Source organism: Leptopilina heterotoma, unplaced genomic scaffold (genome assembly GCF_015476425.1).
Source record: "Leptopilina heterotoma isolate Lh14 unplaced genomic scaffold, ASM1547642v1 Lhet_44, whole genome shotgun sequence".
Lineage (NCBI taxonomy): Eukaryota > Metazoa > Arthropoda > Insecta > Hymenoptera > Figitidae > Leptopilina > Leptopilina heterotoma.
The window spans coordinates 2,446-26,550 of record NW_025111084.1 but is presented as its reverse complement, the minus strand read 5'-3'; the positions used below and the strand labels follow the sequence as shown (position 1 = coordinate 26,550).

Here is a 24,105-nt window from a genome sequence, read left to right as displayed (position 1 = left end):
TATGTAAATAAACAAATTAGTAAATAAGTAAATATTAAATAAATTTATAAATAAGTAAATTTATAAATAACTAGAAAAGTAAATAATAAATCAAATAGAGAGGTAAATAATAATTTCGTAATTAAATAAATCAAGACTAGTAAATTGATAAATAAATAAAGAAGTAAATAACAAATATAAGCAAATAGAGATGTAAATAATAAAAAGTAAATGTATAAATAAATAAATAAGTAAATAACGAAGGAAATAGATAATTAAATAAAGAATTAAATAATAAGTAAGAAAGTAAATGAGTAAATAAATAAATAAAGGAGTAAATAATAATTACGTAATTAAATAAATAAAAAAATTTAATAAAATAAAGAATTAAATAATAGTTAAGTAAGTAAATGTGTAACTAAATAAAAAAGTTAATAAAGAATAGTAAATTGATAAATAAGTACATAGGTAAATAGTAAATAAGTAAATAGAAAAAAAAGTTAATTAAGAAAATATGTAAATAAACAAATTAGTAAATAAGTAAATAAAGAATTAGTAAATTTATAAATAACAAAATAAAGAGGTAAATAATAATTTTGTAAATAAATATGTAAATAAACAAATAATAGAGTTTAATTATTTAAATTAATAAATGAGTAACTAATAAATAAGTATAAATAAATGAACAAATGAGTAATTAATAAAAATAAGAACAGAGAGAAGTAATTAAATGTGTAAATAAAGACTAGTAAATTAATAAATAAATAAAAAAGTTTATAAAGAATATGTAAATTTAGAAATGAATAAATGAGTAAATAAATAAGTAACTGAAAAAAAAATAAATAAAAAAGTTTATAAAGAATAACTAAATTTATAAATAGAAAGAAAAGTAAATAATAATTTAGTAAGTAAATATGTAAATAAATGAGTAAATATATAAGTAAATAAAAAATAGTAAATTGATAAATAAATAGAGAAGTAAATTAAAAACTGAGTAAATAGATGGAAATAAATAATAATTAAGTAAATAAAGAACTAAATAGTAAATAAGGAAATACATAAATAAATAAACAAGTAAATAATAATTGGGTACATAAATAAATAAAGGAGTAAATAATAAATAAGTATATAAATAAATGAACTGTGAGAGATGAAATAAAATAAATAAATATACACAGCAATTAATTAATTGCTATTAATTTATTAAAAATACGGTACTTTGAAAACTGATAATTTATTAATAACAAGTGCAGTTTTTAAATAAATAATAATTCAAATTATAAATAACTCATTTCTGGCGCTCATTTGTAAATAATTAATTAATAATTAACCGAATTTATTGATAAGTAATTTTTAGTTTAAATAAAAATTATATTGAATTATTTTATTGAATTGAATTATTTATATTTTATATTTTTGTTTTTTTTCGAATAATAATTATTGAACTAAATTTAAAAAAAGATAGTCACGTAGAATTTTTATTTCTTGAACTAGATGATGGAAGGGGGGAAGAGGGGGGGGGGGGGAGTTATTGAAGGGTCTCGCCACTGACAAAAAGAAGAAATATTAACATAAATATGAGAGTCGCTGGGGATATCGTTGGGATAAAAATGGATAATACAAACGATGGAATATAATAGAGGTACATTCGATGGAAATACTAATGAGTAGAGAACTGTAAAGGAATGTAAAACGGGGCAAACTAGAGGAAAAAAGAAATAAAAAAAGAAGAAAGAATAATAAATGGCGAAGTGACCAAGTTTGTTAGTTTATGGAAAAATGATCTTCAAAAGGTTTTTGTAATGAAAAGTTTTTAATACAAATAATCATAATAATGGGAAAATAATTCATTGTTCTCTTTTATATATAAAGCGTGTAGTAAAAGTTGTTTCTAGATTAAATTATATAAATTTGTTACTTAATTATTCATAGTAGGGGAATAAAAAAAAATATTTATGTTTTAAAGAATTAGAAAAAAGTATTGATAGCAATAATAATTGATAATAAAATTAGATGCTTAATTAAGTAAATTTGATTAATAATTATAAATTAAATTTAAAAATATTAAATTCATAATGTTAGTTATTAATTATTATAGTATTAATAAATAATCGTCAATGAGAAATTAAAGGAATTAAGTCTTAAGGCGGGTGTATAAACAAATAAACAAAATTAATAGTTTATTAATTAATAGTTCATTATTTAATAGGTAATTAATTAATAGTTAATTAATTAATAGATAGGTAGTTAATTAATAGATAGTTAATTAATTAATCCATAATGGTGTTAGTTTTCTGAAAATGTTTAATCAACCAATGTTAAAATTTTTCAAGAAACAAAATTTCAAATGGAAAATAACAAGACAATTAAAAAAAAAATTTTCAATTAAAATTAAATTCAAAAAAATAGAATATTTTTTTGTATAAAAAAATGTCACAATCTCCTTTATTTAAGAACAATGCTAATTACAAAAAGATATAATTATTTTAACTTTATAAATACAATACAATTTGGTTGTATTTCGTTAAATAAATAATTGAATAAATTATTATCTCATTATTTCTATATCACTAATTTGACTATATTTCACGTGAATGATACAATTAAATATTTCGTTCTCTTACTTCCGTGTAAATTGGCTTTACTGTATTTGGACACGTGGATACTTTTGAGATCAATGAGGACGTTGTTGAGGGTTCATTTGAATGTCCAATTTTTGAATTATCGTCTGAAAATAATTTATCCATAAATCCATAAATTTTAAATATTCAGATATATATATAACATTAATATAGATGAATATAAATATGGAATATAAATTGTTTCCTTGATTTATTTAATTTTTCATAATTTTTTGAACATTATAATGTTCAGTTAATGTTAACTTTTATTTAATTGGAAAAGATTATCACTTTCTTGTATAGAGTAGGTCAATAAAATATGTATTTTTATTCATTCACATTACTAAGGCAATTATTAATAATAAGAGAATTTTTGCATAATTCTATTATTAATTTTTTTTAAATATAAATTCGTATTGAGAATGTTGTACTTTTAATTATTAAAAGTTATATTTAAAATTAAAATTTCTTTTTAAAAAATACGATTCAGGGGAAATTTTTCTTTCTTTCACGTTATATATTTTATATTGATTTTGAAGGTAAACTAGAATATTAGAATAAAAAGTTGACATTTTTTAAATTGATTTCAATTATACCTGACGCTGGTGAATATTTATGTCTTGTTATTTTCCGTAGAAAATTTAATAAGAGGATTCGCAGTTCAGAATTAAATGCTATGTATATCCATGGATTTACACAACTCGTCAGACAGCTTAATAGAGAAAGCACAGTAAATAATGGACCTGTCAAAAAAAATATATTTATAATTTTATATACATTTTTCTTACTCAGTGTCAAAAGTCATTGTTATTATTGACATTGTATATTTATACACTGAGTTTAAATTATTAAATTAAATATTAATTGATTATTAAATTAATTAAGTTGATGAAATTGATTAAATTGATTAAATGAATACAATAAAAAACAAATTTAAAAAAAAAATAATTTAGTTAATTAAAATTTAAATAGAATTTTATTGCAATTGAAACAATAATCTATAATAATTACGATTACAATAATGAAAATAGAAACAAATAATTAAAAAACTTGATATGTGATATTTCAACTTTTGAATAGTAAAGAATTAAAAATGTTAATCACTTGTTTATGAGACTATTTTATTTTTTCATCTCTTTCTGAAATAGAAATTTTTTTTATTTTTAAAAAAAAAAGTGAGAAAAAAATTGTAACTTTTGTATGTTGTTGTTATAAAATTGACTTATTGAGACATAAAAATCATTAATAATTAATCAACCAATTTTATTAATTTACATAAATGTTAATACGTCTATATAAGTAAAAGATTTGTTTCTTTGAGTAATTCTAGTTTGTCGTCACAAAGGTTATAATTTATGTTATTCACTCAATCATTTAAATCGTTTTTTCTATTATTATTTATATACAATGTCAATAATACATTTAAAAGTTTGCGCAGAAAAAAAATTCTACATAAGAAAATAGATTAAAAAAAACATATTCTCAGAAATATTGTAAGGTTTCGTAAAGTCCTTTAAAATATAAAAATTTGATATAAAAAAATAATTGATATCGAGATAAAAAAAACTTTGTGAAGGATATACTTAGGTTTGAAGTCTTTTAAAAAAGGATAAATTTATAAAAAATTATGATGAAATTAATACAATGATAATAAACAGAAAATAATAATTATAAATAATAAGAAAAATTACATCATTATCAATATTACACTCTAAATTTAAATTAGTAAAAATATTTACTCATTTGAATTAGTGACTGACTTTTTGCTTTCGAATTAGCAAATTTTACTAATAAATTTGTAAAAATTAGTGGAACTGGAAATTACTAATTATTAGTAAAATTTACTAATTGTTAATTTTTCTTTCTAAATAGTAATTTCTACTAATTTATTAGTAAAATTTATTAATTAAATAATTTATTTATTTATTTAAAATATAAAAATTTGAAATAAAAAAATAATTGATATCGAGAAAAAAAAACTCTAAATTTAAATTAGTAAACATATTTACTCATTTAAATTAGTGACTGACTTTATGCTTTTGAATTAGCATATACTAATAAATTAGTGAAAATTAGTAGAAATTACTATTTATTATTAAAATTTACTAATTTATAATTTTTTTTACAAATATAATAACTTCTACTAATTTATTAGTAAAATTTACTAATTTTAAAGCAAAGAGTCAGACACTAATTAAAACTAATAACTATTTTTACTAATTTAAATTTAGAGAGTAATTGATGTTTTAATTTTTATTATAATATTTATAAATTTTTTTATTGTTCATAATTACTATTTTATTTTTATTACCATTATATTAATTTAATAAATATTTTTTATAAATTAATTCTTTTTTAAAAGACTTTAATTATTATATTAGTAAATTTTACTAATAAATAGTAAATTCTAGGTACTAATCTATCTGTAAAATGTACTAATTCAAATTGAATTTCATTAAAATTAAGTATATTCAAAATAATTGAATTCATCACAAGAATTTTATTATTTTTTGAAAATAATTGAATTCTTTCTATTTTTTTGACGAATATAATTATTTAAAAATTGCATTGAAAGTAATTTATTTTTGTATATAGAATTTTTGAAAAATATTTTGAGAATAATTGAATTATTTTTTAGAGAATTTTAAATTCTTGTTGAAATTGAATTTTATGGAAATTTTTGAAAATTATTTAATTCTTTCGAGTAAATCTATTAAAATTGAATTGAAAATAATTGAATTCTTGCGAAGAATTTCACTATATTTATAAAAATAATTGAATTGTTTCGAAGAATTTATTAAAATTTTAGGAAATAATTGAAATTTATGGAAATATTTTAAAATATTTGAATTCATTAGAGGAAATCATTTAAAATTGTTTTGAAAATAATTGAATTCTTACAAAGGATTTAATACTATTTATAAAAATAATTGAATTATTGCGAAGAATTTTACTGTTTATAAAAATAATTGAATTTTTTTGAAATGTGTTAAAATTTTTTAAAAAATTGAATTTTTTTGAGGAATTTAATTAAAATTTTTTTGAAAATAATTGAATTTTTGTAAAGATTTTACTATTTAAAAAAATAATTAAATTGTTTAGAAGGATTTATTAAAATTTTTGAAAATATGAACAGTAATAATTAATTTTGTACTTAATAAGTGAATTTTTGAAATTTTGATTATGAAATTATTTATTAAATTTAAATTAAAAAATAAAAAATATTGTAATTTGCATAACAATAATAAATTATTGAATATCACGTTCCGCGCGCTAGAGTGCGTAACATTTGCTACCTAGTTTCTAATAATTTTCTAGTAAAATTTAATAATTTAAAAGCAAAAAATCAGTCACTAATTCAAATTAGTGAATATTTTTATACTAATTTAAATTTAGAGAGTAAAATTCTTTTTCAAAGTATAAAACTTAAAATTAGGAAATGAATTTACGAGAATAATAGTTTACCATCGAAAATTGAAGAATTTAATGCCCTTATTGGATCCCATGCCATCCATAGTTCACAACCAATAAATGGACTCCATGTTAAAAAATAAAGAGTAACAACAACTATTGTTTGTTTCATCGTATTTACTCTCGCCTTTGTTATTAATGGACTTTGTTTTTTTTTTATAATATTCGAATTTTTTTTATATCCAATTTCTAATGGGTCCGATACTCCACTATTTTTCCAAACTCCAATGCAAATTCCTGTATATGTATAGACCAAAACAGTGAATGGAAGTAGAAAAACAGAGATGCTGTACCTGTTTGTGAAAGAGAAAAAAATATTTATATATATATATAGAGAGAAAGAGAGAGAAACGGAAATGGAACGATGGTTTATTATATCATATCCTACTGGGTAGACATAGTATTTTTCCCGTATAGAGTGAGAGAAAGAGGGGTTTGAATCTCTCTGCTGAGTGAAAGGGATGTAAAAAATAAAAGTCTAGTGAAAAATAATCAAATGAAACTCACGCACGCTAAAATATAGATATGAAAGAATTTTCCTTTGATTTCTCTATATTATGCTTATAAGGAAAATTGGAGGGTAATATTGCGATGAGGTAAACTTAGTTCAATATTGGATCAATGTTCAATGTTGTGTAAACATTGACGTTAGAATATTTTTGAGAAATTCAGGCAATATTGTCTGTATAATATTTGATATTTGGATAATTTGAAAATGTTAAATTCAGTTGTTTGGATTATGTGGAGGAATATTTTTTTGGGGTATTTTTTGAGCTAATTGGGATAATATCGGGTAACGTTGCGTATAAATATTTGGTTTGAAATTAAAACCGAATTTTAAGGTAATATTGTTCCGTTTAGGTGAAAAAATATTTGAGCACTTTTGATTATTGCATACGTAATATTTTGAAAACTATTCGTACACTGAAAAAAAATTAAGGCAAATATGTAGAATATTAATTATTATTCTCAATAATTTATTAATTTTGAATTCAACTGACCACGTGACGTAAGCTTCTTGTCCATAAGGCATTGTAAAAGTGGCCCAACAGTCCCAAACTCCCGGAGAAATTGTTTGATATGAAAATACAAAAAGCTGGAATCAAAAATAAAAATTACAAATTCTGCACCCAGATACAAATTTTTAATTTAATTTTTATTTAATTTAATATAATTTTATTTTTAACCAAACATATTTTATCTGAGGTAAATAAAGGTTTATTTGTCTCAGAGTCAAGTAAATTTTTTTTAGTAGGTATTTATTTGTTTTAAATAACAATTTTATAATTTTTGTTTTACCTAAATGAAAATTTTATTTGATTCAATGACAAAAATAAAATGTTTCTTTGAACCAAATAAAATTTATTGGAAAAACAAAAAGTTTAAATAGGGCTCTGAGTTGAATATATTTTTTTGTAGTAATTTTTACTAATTTATTATTAGTGAATTTTACTGATAAATAGTAATTTTTACCAATTTATTAGTGAATTTTCCTAATTCAAAAGCAAAAAGTCAGTCACTAATTCAAAAACCTTTTTACTAATTCAAAAGCAAAAAGTTGTCACTAATTTAAATTATGTAGTAAAAATTTTTACCAATTAAACTTTAACGAGTACAAATTAATGCAAAAATATAGATTACAAATTATGCAAAAATATAAACTACAACTTACATAAAAATATAAATTACAAATTATGTTTATATGCCATTTGTAGAAAAGATAAAAAAAACAAAATAGTCTTCATTAGAAATGAATATAGAAAACAAGCTGTCAGAGATTAAAATTACAGTATTTTTTGACATGTGATTGAGGTGAGAGAAAAAAAGAGATAAAAAAAGTAAAGAATTAAAATTTACTTGTGGTGTGCACAGTATGAGAGCAATTATCCAAGCACTGTAGACCATAATCCTTGATCTTCTTGACGTAGTGCGACAATAGCTGAAGGGAAAACATATCGCATGATATCTGTCTATAGCTGTCGCCGTTAGGATGTAGGAGCTTAAGTATGGACCGATAGGTTGGCCAAACTTTATCAATTTGCAGAGGAACGCTCCTCCCTGAAATCTAGGACACTTGCTGAATTAACCTTTCCCAAGTTTTTTTTGTAATTTTCTTAATTGTTTCTTTGCTTTTTTGTTTTTGTTTAGAAATTTAGTATTTATAAAATTTTGGAAATTAAATTTTTCCTTCTCTAATTTTGATAAAGGAAAATTTCAGTTATTAAAATTTGGAGAGTAAATAGTTGCACTAGATTAAGGCAACTTTACTGAAAATTAATTATTACTGTTCATATTTTTTTTAAAAATTTTGATAAAATTTCATGAAAGAATTCAATTATTTTCTAAAATTTTAATAAATCCTTCTAAAGAATTATTCAATTATTTTTTTAAATAGTAAAAATCTTTACAAAAATTCAATTATTTTCAAAACAATTTTAATTGAATTCCTCGGAAGAATTCAATTTTTAAAATTTGTTTTAAATTTTTAATCAAATTTAAATAAAAGTGCACGAAAGAATTAAATTATTTTCAAAAATTTCCATAAAATTCAATTTTAACAAGAATTTAAAATTCTCTCAAAAATAATTCAATTATTTTCAAAATATTTTTAAAGAATTCTATATAAAAATTAAATTACTTTCAATGCAATTTTTCAATATATATTCGTCAAAAAAATTTAAAGAATTCAATTATTTTAAATATACTAAATTTTAATAAAATTTTTTAAAGAAATTCAATTATTTTCGAAACAACTTTAATTGAATTTCTCGAAAAAATTTCATTATTATCAAATATTTCTATAAAATTCTTCACAGCAATTTAATTATTCCTTCAAAATTTTAATAAATTCTTCGAAACATTTCAATTATTTTTATAAATAGTAAAATTCTCCGCAATAATTCAATTACTATTATAAATAGTAAAATCCTTTGCAGGAATTCAATTATTTTCAAAACAATTTTAATTGGATTTCTCGGATGAATTCAAATATTCTAAAATATTTCCATAAATTTTAATTATTTCCTAAAATTTTAATAAATTCTTTGAAACAATTCAATTATTTTTATAAATAGTAAAATTCTTCATAAGATTTCAATTGTTGAAGTTTAGTTCAAAGTTCTAGAAGATAATTGAATTTTTAGAATGGTTATAGTTTTAATTTTTAGAAATTATTAAATTTTGAATTGAAATTTAAAAAATTTTATTTTCTGTGAAAAAAGAAAGAAGAAGGATTTAAATAGGTAGTTATTAAGCAAAAATTATACAAGTTTTAATTAATTGAATTTTGAAATCAGTGAAGAATTAGGGAAATACAAAATAAAATTTTTGTGACAACAGAAAATTAAATAAACGACTTTTTCGACTTTTTTTCTATTTTTAATAGACTAAAGCGACTTTTTTTGCTCGTTAATGTGGTTCCGAGGCCTGCTGTTATTATATTTTGAAAATTAGAGTAATTTCATTGCATTGTTAATATAAATAAAATTGAAGCTCTAATAGCAAAATGAATTCGACTGATTTGGAAGAAGAAATATTTAAAAATATAATTTACTCGTGTGAATTGAATTCATCGTTTTTACAAGATATAATGCTTTGAATTTCAAATTTTTGTTCTAATATTTTTGTTATTGGAACTAAAATGCTTCCGCTTTTTCGCCTATATATAATTTACTTCTTTTTTTTGCAATAAATAATAAAACTGTCAAACTAAAATAACTTTGTCACAAATATATTTCTCACGTTATCATTTTTCATTAAACTTGAAATTATATTGTTTATATAACGAATAACGAAAGAAGTTATCGACTAATATACCGGTCAGGATTATAAAGTCAATTTTATTTATAATATTCTATAAAACTCTGGAAGAATAATGTGAAATGAATGTGAATGAAATAATTTTTTTTTAAAAAGTGGATTAGCAAATGGTTGATTTCATTATTTCGTTATTCTTTATTTATTAATAACTATAAAGTTATTCTTTTATTCAGTTTTAGTATTGTTTTTTTATTATTATATTATTTTTTATTTTCTCGTTATTATTTACTATTATTATTTATTACTTATTTATTTATTATTTATTATTAATTATTTAATATTTATTATTTATCTTATTTATTTAAACAACATATGGACTTACAATAAAAAAATAATGTTCTTTTGGTATTATTTATTTATTTTTATAATTATTCGTTTTATCATTAAATTAGAAACATTTTATGTTAAAAAGGCAGTTAATGAACTTAGTTCTATTTTTTATTTATTTTTCTACACATTTTAACTATCTAACTTCTTGATTTTCTTTATCGATTTGTACATTAGGTGAATAATATTTTATATTATAAATAAAGTTTTTACGTCACAGTTGAATAATGAAGAGAAAAAAAAATAAAATAAAAAAAAAATAACAAATTAAGTGGAAAAAATAAGATAGAAAATACCATTGTCTGTAAATTTTAAAATAGCAAAATTAATAATAATAAATAAAATAAATAATAATAATAAATAGAATAAATAATAATAATGATAAAAATAGATAAAATAATTTGCACCAAAGATTGCATTTGTTTCTCGAACGTTTTACTTACGTATGTAAGTAAATAAATTTCCTAAATTGCAAAAAAAAACTGTGTGTCCGATAAAAGAAAATGTAATTTTTCTTTGAAATATGACACATACCTGAAAGTGATTTTCCACGCCATTTGTGGTAAAACATTGAGAACAGCAGTAAGCAAGTCAGCGACACTTAAATTCATAATGAAAAAATGCATTCGAGTTAATTTTTTTCTTTGTCCGTAATGTCTTTTTAAATAAATGGAGAATAAAACAAGGGAATTGCCAATAATGATGATGACGAAAAAACAGGTCAAAATGCCAATTTCCCATTTTGCGAGTTCCTCGTCCCTCGTATCATTTATTAAAGTCCCATTCTCCATAATTGCTCCTCTCAATTTTCACATTTGTCAATTTATATCATTCCACACTATTTTTTTTTTTTCTGAAATTCGTTTATTTTTTTGTTTTAACTCATATCATCACTGTTCACTTTCTCTCTTTATATATATACACATACACATATATATCCATTACCGATTTTTTTTTACAAAGCTCCAACAAAATTCGATTGTCGAGTTTTTCATTCAGGAAATTGGGAGAGAGAGAGAGAGAGAGTATAAAAATTGACGGATGATTCGAAACGATAAATAAATGTTGTTTGAGGAACGATGTTACTAACACGATAGAGAGCGAATTGCAGGTCTGACGTCCGGGTGTCAAAGCGTCAAGGATGAATGAAAAGACCGACACGACGTAAAATAGTATATAGTAGAAGAAGAAGAAAAAAAAATAAAAGAAAAAACGTAGTTATAAAGTAAAGTGTATTAAAAGAGGGAGAGCTTCAATGAAGAAGCGGCAGTGAAGAAGAAGGGAAAACTTGACGCGACAATATGACGTCTCATTAATAATCATATCCGAAATATTAATTAATAATACTGGAATACATACTGAGAGGTATTTTCTATATGCTATGTGTATATAATACACACACGATGCGAGATAATTTATAATGGTTTAACATTATAATGGTTTTCGTTGATATAAAGTGAGTCACGATGACGGAAAATTCACAGCTTTTGATTATAATGCCGGTGCACCGAAAATTTCATTAAAACAATACACAGATCCATCAATCAAATTCTCAGATACGGAAAAAAGTTGTTTGGTTTCGAAAAAATTTCTTTTTCCGAACAAATCAGTTTTCTATTCGAATGTGAATTTATTAAAATTGAATTATTTTAATAAAATAATTTTGTTATTATAATTAATTCATTTGTTATTTTAATTAATTATTGTTCTTATTGCTAATGTAAAAAAATTAAATCTCGCCGTGCGAAGGGTTCGGCTTGTACGTTAGGGTGGGGAGCGAAAAAAAGGGTGGGGAGACGCTTCTCCTTGTGCTCGATAATCGCGCTACTTTGTAGTTTATTATTCATTATTCTTGATAAATAATATTTTTAGAGCAATTCAATTATTTTCAATAGAATTTTAATAAAATTTCTCGAAAGAATACAATTATTTTTAAAAATATTAATTAAAATCGATTATTTTAAAGAATTTCAATATAAATTCAATTATTTTCGACAATTTTGATGAAATTCTTTTAAAAAAATAATTTTCAATTTCAAATTCAATTTTCAATTTCAAAAATTCAGATAAAATTCTTCGAAGCAATTCAATTATTTTCAGCAATTCAAATAAAGTTCTTCAAAACAATTCAATTATTTTTATGAATTGTAAAATCCTCTGTAATATTTCCATTATTTTTATAAATAAGACAATTCTTTGCAAGATTAAAATATTTTCATAAATAATCAAATTCTTCAAAGGAATTCAATTATTTTCAACAATTCTGATAAAATTCTTCGAAACAATTCAATTATTTTAATAAATTGTAAAATTCTTGGAAAGAATTCAATTATTTTTGAAAATAAAATTCTTTTGAGAAATTCAATTATTTTCAATACAATTTTAAGAAGATTTCTGAGAAAAAATTTAATTATATTCCAGATAATTTTAATAAAACTTCTCTAATAGGTTCAATTATTTTTAAAAATTCTAATAAATTTTTTTAAACAATTTAATTGTTCTCAAAAGTTTTTAAAAAAAATTCTTTGTAAATTTCAATTATTTTCAAAATTTTCAATTAAAATTATTTAAAAAAATACATTATTTTTACAAAATTTAATGAAATTCTTAAAAAAAAATGCAATTATTTACGGAAACTCTAATAAAATTGTTTAAAAGAATTTAAGTTTCTATGAATAATTTTAATATAATTTAATAGGAAAATAAATAATAAACACGATTATTTTAAAAACTTAAAAGAAAATTTTTATAAAATTCAATCACTTTCAAAATTTTCAGTAAAAATTATTATTTTAAAGAATTTTAAATAAAAATCTTGCCAAGAATTAAATTATTTTCAAAACAATTTTAATTACATTTTCTCGAAGAATTTAATTATTATTTTAAAGAATTTTAAATTTAAATCTTGCCAAGAATAAAATTATTTTCAATACAATTTTAATTACATTTTCTCGAAAGAATTTAATTATTATTTTAAAGAATTATAAATAAAAGTTTTGCCAAGAATAAAATTATTTTCAATACAATTTTAATTACATTTTCTCGAAAGAATTTAATTATTAAAAAATTTCTTGATAAAATTATTGAAATGAATTCAATTATTTTCAAATTTTTTGATAAATACTTTGCAAGAATTCATTGATTTGCAGTAGATTAATTTTAAAATTGAAAACATTTAAAAATGGAATGTAATGCATTTATTTTGTTGATTTAAACAAATATTTTTCTGAGAATTCTTTCTATTTCAAAACTAGAAAATTAAAAATAATAATTAAAAATAGAAGTCTCCATCTGTTAAAAAATATAGAATACTACATTTTTTTGTATTGTACCTATTTTTTGCAATTGAAATAAGAATGGTTTTTTAAAAATAATTATCCTACATTTCTTAATATAATTATAATAATATTTCAATTTATTCAGCGCACATGAATAAGGAGAATAAATGAAAAATTAAATTTGAATAATTTAGAAGAGTTCGTTACTATAATTCTCAATTGCAGGTAATTGAATTAATTCTATCGGATTTCTAGATTGTAAATTGTCGGATTAAATAAGTTTTTTCTATACAATGATTAAAACTGTTAAAATTTTCCTAATTAGCCATCGGTATATTGTAGGAAATTAAATATTGCAATGCATTAAGTTCCAGTTTTTTAAGTTTTAAATATTTTTTTCCCTTAATTTCAACTGTGGTTAATAAAATTAATATTATTTTTTTAATATTAACTATCCAATGTCTATAAGAAATTAATTTTTAATTTAATTTAATAATAATGTATACTCTCTAAATTTGATTCAGTGAAATTTCGCTGATTTAGAGACTATAGTAACTTTTACAAATTTTTACAAAAATGTACTTTGATCATAGGAACTTTTACTCCAAAAATAGTAAAAATTGCCAAAAATAGACAGAAGTTTCTCTCAGTGGAAGTTTTACGTTGAAAATTGTGAAAGTTCTTTTTTTCTTGTATAATAAATGCAAAATATATAATTCTGCTATTCGAAATAAATATATTCAAATATGTTTCGAGAAATATTTTTTTACAAATTTCTCGGTATGCAGAAATTTGCAAAAAAAAAAAATTTATTCCTCTTTCTATATTTCGTTGATTTATATATCAAGGACTTTTGAATAATGGAGAATTGCAAAAAACATTCGAGTCCTCGAAACTTGGTATTGACAATCGTCTAACGTTCATGGCTTGACTCGTCCAACAAAACCGCTTGCCTATTATATTTTCTTGAGAACTTTGAATTGCTAAGTAATCCAATTAGAGAAGCGTAGTGACCTGTGCAGGTCAGCTCAAGTCTTCCAAGTACACTCTCACACTTTTATATGTATTGTATATATATATATATAAATAAAATTCATATTATACGTTATTTCACGATAAAATTGAAAAGTAGAAATTTAATCAAGATTAAAATTAAACGATTGATAATTTGCGCTCGAATGAAGGAAATAATTTTCCTGAGATCCACTTCAGAAGCAGTACCGCTATTAATTATCAACAAGAATCGGGAGCATTAATAAGATTTTATTAGTTTTGGAAAGGAAAAATGTCTTTGATTCTTGATTTAATTTTTCTTTCCTCTCGTTTTCAGTTTTTTTTTATTTCTTTTATATATGCACACTTGAAGTATATTCTTCATGGTTTATTTTATTCAGCAGGGAATATTTTCTGTTTTTGAAAATGAATATTTATTATTCAGATATGAATCCCACGTCGAAAAATTCCGTGGAGATTCCATGGAACCTTTTTGGAATTTACTTCCGATTCAGAAAAAATTTGTATCTTGAACAGTGTTGCCACAGGTCAGGGAAATCAGGGAATTCAGGGAAAAAACAGGGAAAGTAAAATTGGTCAGCGAAATCAGGGGAAAATCAGGGATTTTTATTAAAGTACTAAAAAAAAAATTGAATTTTGGAGAAGTTACAAATTATTGCAGAAATTCAATTATTTTCAAAAGTAATAAAATTCTTCGCAGAAATTCAATTATGTTCAAAAATGAAAAAAAATTCTCGTCAAAATTCAATTATCTTTAAAAATAATAAAATTCTTCTCTAAATTTGAATTATTTTCAAAAATTTTAATAAAATTTTTTGCAAAATTTCAATTATTTTCAAAAAATTTTCCTCAGTTCAATGATTTTCAATATTTACTGTTTTAACAAAATTTTTCAAAAGAATTCAATTATTTAAAAGAAAGGTTGATAAAATTCTAAGCAAACAATAAATTATTTTTATAAATAATAAAAATTTCACAGAAATTCAACTATTTACAAATTTTTTATAAATGTCTTCGTATTTTAATAAATTTTTTTAAAATAATGCCATTTTTCGAAGAATTTACTTAAAATTGTCTTAAAAATAATTGAAATCCTGTGAAGAATTTTATTAATTTTTGAAATTAGTTGAATTCTTGCAATGAATTTTTTCAAATTTTTTTTAAAATAATTGAAATAATGTAAAAAATTTTATTATTTTTGAAAATAATTGAATTCCTGCAACGAATTTTATTACCTTTTTTTTTAAATAATTGAATTCTTTTAAGAACTTTTATTAAAATACTAGATTTTGGAAATATTTGAAATTTCAGCAAAGAATTTCATTTAATTCGTGAAATGTAATTAAATTCTTGCGAAAAATTTAATAAAATAATTCCATTTTTCTAGGTATTTTCTTTAATTTGTAGGTATTATAAATAATTGAAATCCTCAGAAAAATTTTATAATTTATGAAAAAAATGGTATTCTTATAACGAATTTTATCAATTTTAAAAATTTTAATTTTTTTGCAAAAATATAATTTTTAAAATGGTCAAAAATAATGTTTTCAAAATTTTAATAATAGAGATTAAATTTAGATCCTAAATAATGCCAGAGAAAAATTACTTTAAAAGGATAAAAAAATGTCGTTTATTCGAAAATTCTTCAATTAATTATTTATTAGAAAATAGAAGCATGAAATAATTTTTTTTTTAAATTCAGTTAAACTTATTGAAAAAAATTAATTCTGTAGAATTGTTAGTTAAAAGTATGAAAAATTTATATTTTCAAAGATTTTAATTTTAAATCTTTTCAAAATTAATTTATTTCTAAAAATTTACGCTGTAATGCTTGTAATGTTCAATTATTATCTAAAATTTTAACTGAAATGCATTTTTTAATCAATATTTATTAGAAAATTCTACGAGAATTTAATTATATATTTCTTTATTTCTTTATTTTACAATCAATTAAATAGAAAAATAAATAATTTATTGAATAATTGAATGTTTCTCAAAATTGAATTCTTATAAAGAATTTTATCAATAAATTTTTAAATCATTAAATTATTTTTACGAATTTTAATAAAATTTTTTAAAATAATTACATTTTTTCGAGGAATTCGATTAAAATTAAATTAAAAATAATTGAAATTCTGCTATGAGTTTTATTATTTATGAAAATAATTGAAATTCCTAAAAAAATTTTATTATTTACGAAAATCATTGAATCTCTGTAAAAAAAATTGTACAGTTTATGAAAATAATGCGGAATTATTACGAAGAAATTTCTAACAAATTTGAAAATAATTATATTCTTTGTAACTAATTGAATACCTGTTATATTTTTATTATTTATGAAAATAATTAAATGTTTTTAAATAATGGAATTCTTTGGAAAAATTTTATTAAAATAGTAGATATTAAAAATCATTGAATTGAGGAAAATTTTTGAAAATAATTTGAAATTTTGCCAAAAAATTTATTAAATTTTTTGACAATAATTGAATATTAAACAATATTAACTTTTGAAAAATGTGTAAATGTTTCGATTGTTTAGTTGGAAATAAAAAGTTTTATAAATAGAGTTTTATAAACGGAAGCGGTTGCATAGAAAAATTTTTTAATTAATAAATGGAGAGTAAAATTTTTATTTTCATATTAAATGTGGTCAATATAAAGAAAAAAAAATGATTACTTCAAAAAGAGTGTCACTGTGAGTTCAATATTTTTTCAGGGCAATTGAAACTTTCCTTTTGCCTCATAAGTCATCTTATATCTATGTCACATTAGTTCGTCCTACCTCACGGTGCAATATCTTTATGCCCCTGTCTCATGCCTTGGCTGCACTGCTGAAGACATTTGTCATTGTCGTATAATCGTTGGGCGTTACGAGGTCGAATACGACTAGTCCGTGGCACAATATATAATACGAGTTATATATATATATATATATATATATATATATATATATATCATCGCTATTATATTTTATATATATTAGCGATGATCCTGCGGGAATCTAGGGGAAAGGGATTCATAAAGTAAATTACTATTTTCCTTGCGTGCGCCTTATATGAGGATTGAGGAGAGGGCCTGTTTCGCAACACCTTCCTTTTTCCTCTACACACTCCCCTCGTATCCTTATATCTCTCCCGTGACGACTCGAATGAACTATAGGGACCTTGTCAACGGTCAGATGAAAAAAGAAAACTTCCCTCGAGAGTAGGAGGGGGAGTAAAAAAAAAGAGGAAGTTATGAAAAACAAGTATTAAATAATAAAAATTTTTTTTCATGAAGTTTATACCTTTAACGGTTTGCATATTCTCTTATTCTTCTGCTCGGGGGAACTTTATAATATTTTTACAATTTTTCATTTCAAAACTTTTTTCATCAAACTTAAATGTCTTTCTCTCGCCATAACGTTGTTTCACATTTATTATTTTAAAATTGAATTTAGAAATAAAAATCTAATGGAATCTTTTTTTCATTATGGCATTTTTTGCTGAGGGTAAATATTTGAAATTGTTTATAATATATTTTTAAATATATAATATATTTTTAAATGTATAATATATTTTTTAACTTATTTAACTAATTATTCATTGTTTGTGGAAAGTAATTTCAGTTGGAAAATGTTTATTTTAATGATTCGTACTTTTCGTTTGTTTTAATTATTTTGTTTTTGTTTGTTTTTCAGAATTTATTTTGGCTTCTTGGTTCTTGAGGATAATTTGAAGAACAGGTGCAAACTTGGGGTAGATTTGGAAATATGACAATGATGATGACTTTTAGTTTGATGATCGACAAGAGTGCCGAGACAGCAGAATGAAGAATTCAAGGAACGCTTATTATACAACTTTACCGACGACTAAAAAGCTAAGTAACATTTTATTACATTTTAAAACTATCTATTTTTCAAAAATTATCATATTCAATCCGGTTCATTTTTTATTTTTTCATCCACGATATTAAATTGTTTTGTTTAAACCAATACTGACGATGATTATATTTCATTCAATGTTCTTCAATTCTTTTTGCAGTCATCAATTATAGTGAATTAGTGATGGATATAACCTTTTTAGCATTTTTTTTCTTTTTCAATTAATGTTCTAATCACTTTATTTAACACGACTATTATTACCTTATACGCCATCCGCCATCAAGCAGACAATCAAAATTTATTGAAAGAGACAAAAAAATGTTTTTTCTCTAATTTTTAATATTTCTTTCATTGGCAAATCATCTGATTTTAATTAAGGACTGAGCCTTACAGGATTCTAAAGGATAGAATATTTTATTTTAACTTTCAAGTAGTTTTAACTTTATCCGCCATTCAGCAGACAATTAAAATTTATTTAAAAAGTCAAAACAATGTTTTTCTTCTAATTTTTAATATTTCTGTCATCGTCAAATCACCTGATTTTTAGTAGGGACTGAGCCTCACAAGACCCTGAAGGATAGAATATTTTATTTCAAATTTAAAGTATATTATTTCATTATATTAATATATAATGAATATAATATATTATATTAATATTGTATTAATAAATCTATTCCTTTTTAATTTTTCCAGAAGCAACTGAGAAGGTTTAATAGGGGATCTTGTGTTCATTTGGATCATTCACTGCGTTTGGTTGGCTACTATTCCATTGGATTTATATGATCAGCAGGAGTGTTATTTCGAAGTGACAGATATTCTGTTGTTGGCATTTCATGGATTAAGTGAGTATAGTTTGTTAATTTAATTTCCGTCATAAAATAATAAAAAAAAGTATAAAACTTGTAATTTCATATTATTTGATTTCCAGATCCCTCCATCGGTGGTTACTACTTCGTCGCGTCGCGAAAATCAAAATCCCAGCCACAAGAAATTTGAGTCATGAGAACTCGGTCTTCTTACAACAAATTGTTGTTTTCGAAATTCTTATATTTCGATTAATTATTATAGAAGGGATCTCTGGGGACGAATGACTCGAAGATTATTGTCACTTATACTGGGATACGTCGTGTCTTTGCTGGAGGGAATCCACTGAAATTGTAAGCATTAATTGAATTTTTAGTATTTAGGTTAATTTTTTTTTTAATTGCATAAAGAGATTGTTATATTTGTAAAAGAATGTAAATTAAATATGGGACGTGCTACGAAGAAAGGTACGAAAGAAGCAAAACATTTTAGATTATATTCGTAGTTTTTTAAATCAAAAGTACAGAAAGGGGATCAGCTCTTAATATAAACTATTGTGTCTAAAATAATTAGTAAAAACTGATTTTAGGTTTACAGAATTAAGAAATTTTTAATAAAGGTGAAAGTAAGGTAAACATAACTTTAAAATAATTTGCTTCTTTTATATTACATACATTGTTGGTACATTTCTTCGCACGAACATTTTTCTCCTTAGCTACTTTTCTTTCTTATATATTAGAGTAAAATAAAAAAAAATTTTTCTTAATTTATTATTAATTTTACTATGATTTTTTTACTTTCAGGGCCAACCTAGATAAAGTTTAGAATCTGTGCGCGTTTTTAAACCGTCTTTCTTGATTTATATTTTGTTTAGTATATTTTTTGAAAAGTTGGTAATTATTTAAAGTGCTTTCTAATTAATCAGTGTTGCGAACATGTTACAATTTACAAGTGACTAGTTGATTCTATACTAAATTTTTTATCAAGTTTACTTATTTTTTTACAATTCACTACTTCAAAGATTAAAACACTTTTGTTTTCAATTGAAATATAAAAATTTACAATTCGCAAAATCAATCATTCAAATCCTAATGTATGGAAAATTAATTTGAAAACTATTGGCTAATTTTAAAACTCTGCAGAGTAGTAGTTAAAAAGCATAGTACTAAAAATAGTATAATCGTAATAAAAAGTTATAATATCTATTAAAATTTTGTTTTGAAATTTTGTTATGCTTCTGAAATAATTTTATTTGTTTTTCATTATTTATTGTTTCAAGACTAACGATTTTTAGAGATTCTAAAATATTCTTAAATATTTTCTATAAAATATTGATAGATAACAACATCGCAAGTAAATTGTTGCAACCCGACACTTAAATAATTTAATTATTGTTGTAGAATCAGTGCGCGTTTAAAAATATTTGAATAAATTTAGTGTGTGTGTTGTGCTCTATAAATTTGGAATTTTGGAAGGGTTCCAATCAGGCGACATCTATTTTCAACTGTGGTAAATATTTATTACATTTCTTACTCTCTAAATCTCAATTAGTAGAATTCGACTAATAAATAGAAAAATTTTACTAATTTTTAGTAGTTTTCGTGAACGACTTTTCCTCCTTTTTAATAAGTAGAATATTACTAATTTTTAGTAAAATTTTGCTAATGTTTAGTAGAACTTCACTAATTTAACGTTACTTATTTTACTAAATGAATTATTGAAACTGTTTTATCGACTGTTAATAAAACAGTTCTACTAATTGTTAGTAGAATTCTACTAAGCAATTAGTAAAATTTCAGCAATTGTTAGTGAAATTATTATAAAATCATCTGGTGGGCGACTATTCGTCATTTCATTAGTAACTTTCTACTAATTCTAATTGAGAGTGTAAATATAACCTACGTTCTAGCAGGGACTGAGTCATACTCAATCCTGAAGAATAGAGAATTTTATTTCAATTTTTAAGTAGTATAGCACCACCACCCGAATGCTATCAGACAATTGAAATTTGTTAAAAAATATATAAAAAATTTATTTCTTCAAAAAATAAAAATTCTAATCGTCTCAAAATCACCTGAGTTCTAGTAGGGACTGAGCCCTAAGCAATTCTGAAGAATAGAGAATTTTATTTCAATTTTTAATAGAAGCACCACCACCCGAATGCTATCAGACAATTGAAATTTGTTTAAAATGAAAATAAAAATTTATTTCTTCTAAAAATAAAAATTCTAGTCATCTCAAAATCACCTGAGTTCTAGTAGGGACTGAGCCCTAAGCAATCCTGAAGAATAGAGAATTTTATTTCAATTTTTAAGTAGTAGCACCACCACCCGAATGCTATCAGACAATTGAAATTTGTTTAAAATGAAAATAAAAATTTATTTCTTCTAAAAATAAAAATTCTAATCATCTCAAAATCACCTGAGTTCTAGTAGGGACTGAGCCCTACGCAATCCTGAAGAATAGAGAAATTTATTTCAATTTTTAAGTAGTAGCACCACCACCCGAATGCTATCAGACAATTGAAATTTGTTTAAAATGAAAATAAAAATTTATTTCTTCTAAATATAAAAATTCTAATCATCTCAAAATCACCTGAGTTCTAGTAGGGACTGAGCCCTAAGCAATCCTGAAGAATAGAGAATTTTATTTCAATTTTTAAGTAGTAGCACCACCACCCGAGTGCTATCAGACAATTGAAATTTGTTTAAAATGAAAATAAAAATTTATTTTTTCTAAAAATAAAAATTCTAATCATCTCAAAATCACCTGAGTTCTAGTAGGGACTGAGCCCTACGCAAACCTGAAGAATAGAGAATTTTATTTCAATTTTTAAGTAGTAGCACCACCACCCGAATGCTATCAGACAATTGAAATTTGTTAAAAAATGTATAAAAAATTTATTTCTTCTAAAAATAAAAATTCTAGTCATCTCAAAATCACCTGAGTTCTAGTAGGGACTGAGCCCTAAGCAATCCTGAAGAATAGAGAATTTTATTTCAATTTTTAAGTAGTAGCACCACCACCCGAATGCTATCAGACAATTGAAATTTGTTTAAAATGAAAATAAAAATTTATTTCTTCTAAATATAAAAATTCTAATCATCTCAAAATCACCTGAGTTCTAGTAGGGACTGAGCCCTAAGCAATCCTGAAGAATAGAGAATTTTATTTCAATTTTTAAGTAGTAGCACCACCACCCGAGTGCTATCAGACAATTGAAATTTGTTTAAAATGAAAATAAAAATTTATTTCTTCTAAAAATAAAAATTCTAGTCATCTCAAAATCACCTGAGTTCTAGTAGGGACTGAGCCCTAAGCAATCCTGAAGAATAGAGAATTTTATTTCAATTTTTAAGTAGTAGCACCACCACCCGAATGCTATCAGACAATTGAAATTTGTTAAAAAATGTATAAAAAATTTATTTCTCCTAAAAATAAAAATTCTAATCATCTCAAAATCACCTGAGCTCTAGTAGGGACTGAACCCTAAGCAATCCTGAAGAATAGAGAATTTTATTTCAATTTTTAAGTAGTAGCACCACCACCCGAATGCTATCAGACAATTGAAATTTGTTTAAAATGAAAATAAAAATTTATTTCTTCTAAAAATAAAAATTCTAGTCATCTCAGAATCACCTGAGTTCTAGTAGGGACTGAGCCCTAAGCAATCCTGAAGAATAGAGAATTTTATTTCAATTTTTAAGTAGTAGCACCACCACCCGAATGCTATCAGACAATTGAAATTTGTTTAAAATGAAAATAAAAATTTATTTCTTCTAGAAATAAAAATTCTAATTATCTGAAAATAACCTGAGTTCTAGTAGGGACTGAGCCCTACTTAATCCTGAAGAATAGAGAATTTGATTTCAAATTTTAAGTAGTAGCACCACCACCCGAATGCTATCAGACAATTGAAATTTGTTTAAAATGAAAATAAAAATTTATTTCTTCTAAAAATAAAAATTCTAGTCATCTCAAAATCACCTGAGTTCTAGTAGGGACTGAGCTCTAAGCAATCCTGTAGAATAATGAATTTTATTTTAATTTTTAAGTAGTAGCACCACCACCCGAATGCTATCAGACAATTGAAATTTGTTTAAAATGAAAATAAAAATTTATTTCTTCTAAAAATAAAAATTCTAGTCATCTCAAAATCACCTGAGTTCTAGTAGGGACTGAGCCCTACGCAATCCTAAAGAATAGAGAATTTTATTTCAATTTTTAAGTAGTAGCACCACCACCCGAATGCTATCAGACAATTGAAATTTGTTTAAAATGAAAATAAAAATTTATTTCTTCTAAAAATAAAAATTCTAGTCATCTCAAAATCACCTGAGTTCTAGTAGGGACTGAGCCCTACGCAATCCTAAAGAATAGAGAATTTTATTTCAATTTTTAAGTAGTAGCACCACCACCCGAATGCTATCAGACAATTGAAATTTGTTTAAAATGAAAATAAAAATTTATTTCTTCTAGAAATAAAAATTCTAATTATCTGAAAATAACCTGAGTTCTAGTAGGGACCGAGCCCTACTTAATCCTGAAGAATAAAGAATTTTATTTCAATTTTTAAGTAGTAGCACCACCACCCGAATGCTATCAGACAATTGAAATTTGTTTAAAATGAAAATAAAAATTTATTTCTTCTAAAAATAAAAATTCTAGTCATCTCAAAATCACCTGAGTTCTAGTAGGGACTGAGCCCTAAGCAATCCTGAAGAATAGAGAATTTTATTTCAATTTTTAAGTAGTAGCACCACCACCCGAATGCTATCAGACAATTGAAATTTGTTAAAAAATGTATAAAAAATTTATTTCTCCTAAAAATAAAAATTCTAATCATCTCAAAATCACCTGAGCTCTAGTAGGGACTGAACCCTAAGCAATCCTGAAGAATAGAGAATTTTATTTCAATTTTTAAGTAGTA

General features: G+C 22.8%; 1 protein-coding gene and 1 long non-coding RNA gene across 2 annotated transcripts in view; one reads left to right on the top strand and one right to left on the bottom strand.

Annotated features, from left to right (window-relative positions):
* Positions 1–18,352, top strand: part of LOC122506964 — a 57,662-nt gene extending 39,310 nt beyond the window's left edge. Inside the window, exon 3 of the long non-coding RNA XR_006302056.1 lies at positions 18,189–18,352. This is a non-coding gene — a long non-coding RNA (uncharacterized LOC122506964). The remainder of the gene's footprint in view (positions 1–18,188) is intronic.
* LOC122506959 (arg8-vasotocin receptor-like) lies at positions 2,401–11,468 on the bottom strand. Its single transcript, XM_043619405.1, has 6 exons — positions 10,752–11,468; positions 7,929–8,136; positions 7,073–7,167; positions 6,066–6,364; positions 3,197–3,343; positions 2,401–2,707 (listed from the first exon to the last, which is right to left on the bottom strand). Exons 1-6 carry the CDS (start codon positions 11,006–11,008, stop codon positions 2,583–2,585), a joined length of 1,131 nt encoding a protein of 376 aa, XP_043475340.1. The 5' UTR covers positions 11,009–11,468; the 3' UTR covers positions 2,401–2,582.
* Positions 18,353–24,105: the final 5,753 nt, after the last annotated feature.

Excerpts from the sequence above, each read along its gene's own strand:
- LOC122506959 (XM_043619405.1), bottom strand. The coding sequence starts at position 11,008 with ATGGAGAATGGGACTTTAATAAATGATACGAGGGACGAGGAACTCGCA. Across the intron at positions 7,168-7,928 it reads TCATACTGTGCACACCACAA|CTTTTTGTATTTTCATATCA; the intron begins GTAAATTTTAAT and ends TTTTGATTCCAG. Across the intron at positions 6,365-7,072 it reads CAAGAAGCTTACGTCACGTG|GTACAGCATCTCTGTTTTTC; the intron begins GTCAGTTGAATT and ends TTTCACAAACAG.